Source organism: Geospiza fortis, unplaced genomic scaffold (assembly GCF_000277835.1).
Source record: "Geospiza fortis unplaced genomic scaffold, GeoFor_1.0 scaffold313, whole genome shotgun sequence".
NCBI lineage: Eukaryota > Metazoa > Chordata > Aves > Passeriformes > Thraupidae > Geospiza > Geospiza fortis.
In genome coordinates this window covers 15,191-18,793 of record NW_005054582.1, presented here as the reverse complement: position 1 = coordinate 18,793, position 3,603 = coordinate 15,191, and the positions used below count along the sequence as shown (strand labels likewise).

Below are 3,603 nucleotides of genomic sequence, written 5' to 3'. Positions count from 1 at the left end.
GTGCCAGGGAGGCCTTTGGAGCCGGGGGGTCATTGGAGCCAGGGGGCTCTTTGGGAGCCAGGGGGGTCTCTGGGGTATCCATGGGGCCCTTTGGGGCTGGAGGAGGTTCTGCCCGTGTCCGTGTGGGAATGAGCTCTGTGGGACCGCTGGGTGCTCCTTGCTGGGGTCTCTCCCCGTGTGTGGGATGCCCTGTGCCCCGCTGGGGAAGGGGGAAGGTGTCTGTGTGAGCCTTCGGGTCTCGTCGGGGCGTGGGGGGCTCTGCAGGTCCCCTTTGGAAGGAGAGGGTGCTTTGCAGGACACCGGGGTCCCCTTTGGGTGGGGGGTACCCTGTGGGATCCCTGGGTCCTTCCATGGGTGAGGGAGGGCTCTGCCAGTACCTGGATCCTGGGCTGTGGGGATTTACTGGGGACCGGGTCCCCTTTGGGGGCATGGTGGGGGTGAGAGTCTGTGGGATCCCTGGGTCCCTCCGTGGTTAAGGAATGGCTCTGCCAGTACCTGGATCCCCTTTGGGCTGTGGGGATCTGTTAGGGGGGGTGAGAGTTGTGGGATCCCATTTGTGGGGGGCTGCTCTGCCAGACGCTTCCCTCCCCTTCAGAGGGGGCTCTGGGTGGGTTGGGGTGACTCTGCTGGACACCCATAGCCCCGGTGAGGATGAGGGGTGTCCCCAGAGCCCCCCTGCCCTCCCAGCCCGCAGCACCATGCGTCTGTCGGTCCTGCTGAGCGCGGCACGGCCGCGGCTGCCCCCGGGCTACCGGCACGGCACGTGGCCCCCGGACTCCACCGCCGCCCGGCTCCGCAACCCCCCGGGGCAGCGCCGCCGCAAGGTCTTCGTGGAACCCATCGCCAAGGACGACTGGAAGGTGTTCAAGGGTGACACGGTGAGGCTTCCCCTCCCCAGGCTGCCCCCCCTGGCCGGGGTCTCACCTGTGAAAAATGCGTGTATTTTATGATTGGCTTTTCGCAAATATTAAAATGAATATTATATGTGTTTTGTTATAAAGTAATGCTGTATTAATTCTCTTAAGTGGTGTGTTAAATATAGTTTTAGGTTATAAAAAATGTTAAAATAGAAACGATGCTATGTAGGTTAGTTTTTTTAAAGAAAGGACTCGCAGTGAGATAGCAGTCACAGGACACCTCAATCTTTCAGAGAAAAAGAATTTATTGCCTTCTTATCAGAAGAAATGAACTTCTTCCTGCCTCGAAGGTGCTGTTAGGATTCAGATGATGACCAGACAGAATCCTGTGTTTGACTGGAATTTATGCATCATGTATGAGGTGTATGAATATGCAACAGGCTGTTGCTTTTAAGGGTTATTCCTCTGTTAACGTGGGTCCTTTTTCAGGCTGGTGCTGCCCAGAAAAAGGCACCCGGACATCTGTAACTCTTTGTATTTATTTTCTCATATTGTCCTAATTCAAATTGTCCAAATTATTATTACTCTAATAGTATTACTATTTTTTATAACCATTTTATTACTATGAAACTTTTCAAATTTTAAAAACAAGTGATTGGCGTTTTTCACACACCTGTGCCCCTCTCCCCACCCGCAGGTGCAGGTGCTGGCCGGGAAGGACGCGGGGAAGCAGGGCTTGGTCAGCCAGGTGGTGCAAGCCCGCAACTGGGTGGTGGTGGAAGGACTGAACACGGTGAGGCTGCAGCAGGGAGGGCTGCAGGAGGCCCTGGGGAGGCTGAGGTGGCCACAGGGCCATCAGTGACCCCATGGTGTCCCCTCACAGCACTATCGCTATGTCAACCGCACCGCCAAGTACTCGGGCACCTACATCGCTAGCGAGGCACCGCTGCTGCTCAGCCAGATCAGCCTGGTGGACCCTGAGGACCGGTAAAACCTGGGTGGGGGGTGCTGAGGGGACCCCCACCTCGCTCCTGCCTGTCACCGACGCCGTGTGCCTGCAGGAAGCCCACGGAGGTGGAGTGGAGGTTCACGGAGGAGGGCGAGCGCGTGCGCGTGTCGCTGCGCAGCGGCCGCATCCTGCCCGTGCCCCCGCAGCCACGCAAGGACGGCATCGTGCCCGAGCAGTGGATCGGTGAGAGGGGTGGCACAGGGGGCTGGGGGCACTGGGAAGGGCACACAGAGGGGTCAACATTGTCCCCCTGCCCGCACAGATGGCCCCAAGGACACGTCACAGGAGGACGCGCTGGCCAAGACATACCGGCCGTCGTTGAAGACCTTCGAGGAGGAGATCATGGATGCCATGGGCATTGTGGAGACACGCCGGGCCAAGAAATCCTACTGGTATTAACTGGGAGAGCTGGGAGCCCCCCGAGGGAATCCTCCTGGTATTAACTGGGAGAGCTGGGAGCCTCCTGAGGAAGGCCAAGAAATCCTCCTGGTATTAACTGGGGGAGGTGGGGCCCCCCAAGGTGGGCTCTGCAATAAACACCCCCTCAATTTGCTGTGTTTGTGCTTTTGGTGTGGCACCGACTCATAGCCAGCCCTTGAGTGTAAAAATCCTGGGTTTATTGGGGGTTCTGCCCCTCTCTGGGGGACTCTGCTTCCTCCACATCCTCATCCTCGCTGCTGTGCCCACCCTCAGTGTCCTTGGCCAGCCCAGCCAGCGCTGTGGCCAGCGGGGTCCGTGCAGCCACCAGCACCAGGTTCCGTGGGGAGAACCGGGGGTTGAACAGGGGCACGAGGGCACAGTGGAAACCTGGGGAAAAGGGAAAAAGGAGAGTTGGGAGAAAGAGAGGGGTGCAGGGAGAGAGGAAACAGGAGGGGGAGGATCTGTGCCTATGCCCACCTTGCTCCCGCAGGTAGAGCAGCCGGTCCAGCAGGATCAGGGTCTCCACAGCAGGTGCCAGGAGCTGCCCCAGGGTGCAGAACGCCACCACCTTGTGCTGCTGCTCCAGCATGGCCCCCACAGCCCCCGAGTCCAGTGGGACCCTCACTGGGTCCAGTCCCGCCAGGGGCAGCCCCAGCTGGGCGTATCTGTCATGGAAGGGGGGCAGGGCAGTCCCAGGCAGGACTCCCCCAGCCCCAAACTCATGAGGAGGGTCCCAGAAGGGAGTTCCCCCCCTCCCCAGACTCACTGCAGGGTCAGGAGGGGACACAGGAGGTTGACCCCACTCATGAAGAGTGAAAGGGGGTTCCCCCTCCCCAGACTCACAAGAAGAGTTCCAGAAAAGTGATCCTCCCTCCCCAGACTCATGGTGGGCTAGGACACATCCCAGAAAGGGATCCTCCATCCCGCAACTCATGGAGGGCCAGGAGACCTCCCAGAAAGGGCTCACTGGGGCCCACCAGGGGATGCAGAAGGAGATCTCCATGCCCAAACTCACTGGTGCCCATCAGGGGATGGATACAGAAGGGGGTCCCCATGCCCAGACTCTCTGTTGCCCACCAGGGGATGCACAAGGAGGTCCCCATGCCCAGACTCACTGTGTGAAGCTCAGGGTGTGTGCTTTCCTGCCGGGCTGCAGCCCCACGTGCCTCTTGCCGGGCTCGACGGTGCGGATCAGGCTCTCGAGCACGGCGCGGTAGCAGTGGGCACGCAGGTGGGCACTGCCCCCTCTCAGCCGTGCCTGGTACTCCTCCAGAGCGTGGCACGCAGCCTCCCGTGCCCGGTAGGACAGCTGGTGGG

General features: G+C 59.9%; 2 protein-coding genes across 2 annotated transcripts in view; one reads left to right on the top strand and one right to left on the bottom strand.

Moving 5' to 3' along the window:
* Window positions 1-675: 675 nt before the first annotated feature.
* MRPL24 (mitochondrial ribosomal protein L24) lies at window positions 676-2,419 on the top strand. Its single transcript, XM_005429848.2, has 5 exons — window positions 676-878; window positions 1,555-1,650; window positions 1,741-1,844; window positions 1,919-2,049; window positions 2,129-2,419. The coding sequence occupies exons 1-5, from the start codon at window positions 699-701 to the stop codon at window positions 2,263-2,265; spliced, it is 648 nt and encodes a 215-aa protein (XP_005429905.1). The 5' UTR covers window positions 676-698; the 3' UTR covers window positions 2,266-2,419.
* Window positions 1,459-3,603, bottom strand: part of RRNAD1 (ribosomal RNA adenine dimethylase domain containing 1) — a 6,078-nt gene continuing 3,933 nt past the window's right edge. Inside the window, exons 3-5 of the mRNA XM_031064314.1 lie at window positions 3,402-3,595; window positions 2,764-2,951; window positions 1,459-2,673 (exon numbers count right to left, since the gene is read on the bottom strand). Coding sequence (XP_030920174.1) covers window positions 2,483-2,673; window positions 2,764-2,951; window positions 3,402-3,595 — 573 coding nt within the window. The 3' untranslated portion in view covers window positions 1,459-2,482. The remainder of the gene's footprint in view (window positions 2,674-2,763; window positions 2,952-3,401; window positions 3,596-3,603) is intronic.

Excerpts from the sequence above, each read along its gene's own strand:
- MRPL24 (XM_005429848.2), top strand. The coding sequence starts at position 699 with ATGCGTCTGTCGGTCCTGCTGAGCGCGGCACGGCCGCGGCTGCCCCCG. Across the intron at positions 879-1,554 it reads AGGTGTTCAAGGGTGACACG|GTGCAGGTGCTGGCCGGGAA; the intron begins GTGAGGCTTCCC and ends CCCCACCCGCAG. Across the intron at positions 1,651-1,740 it reads TGGTGGAAGGACTGAACACG|CACTATCGCTATGTCAACCG; the intron begins GTGAGGCTGCAG and ends GTCCCCTCACAG.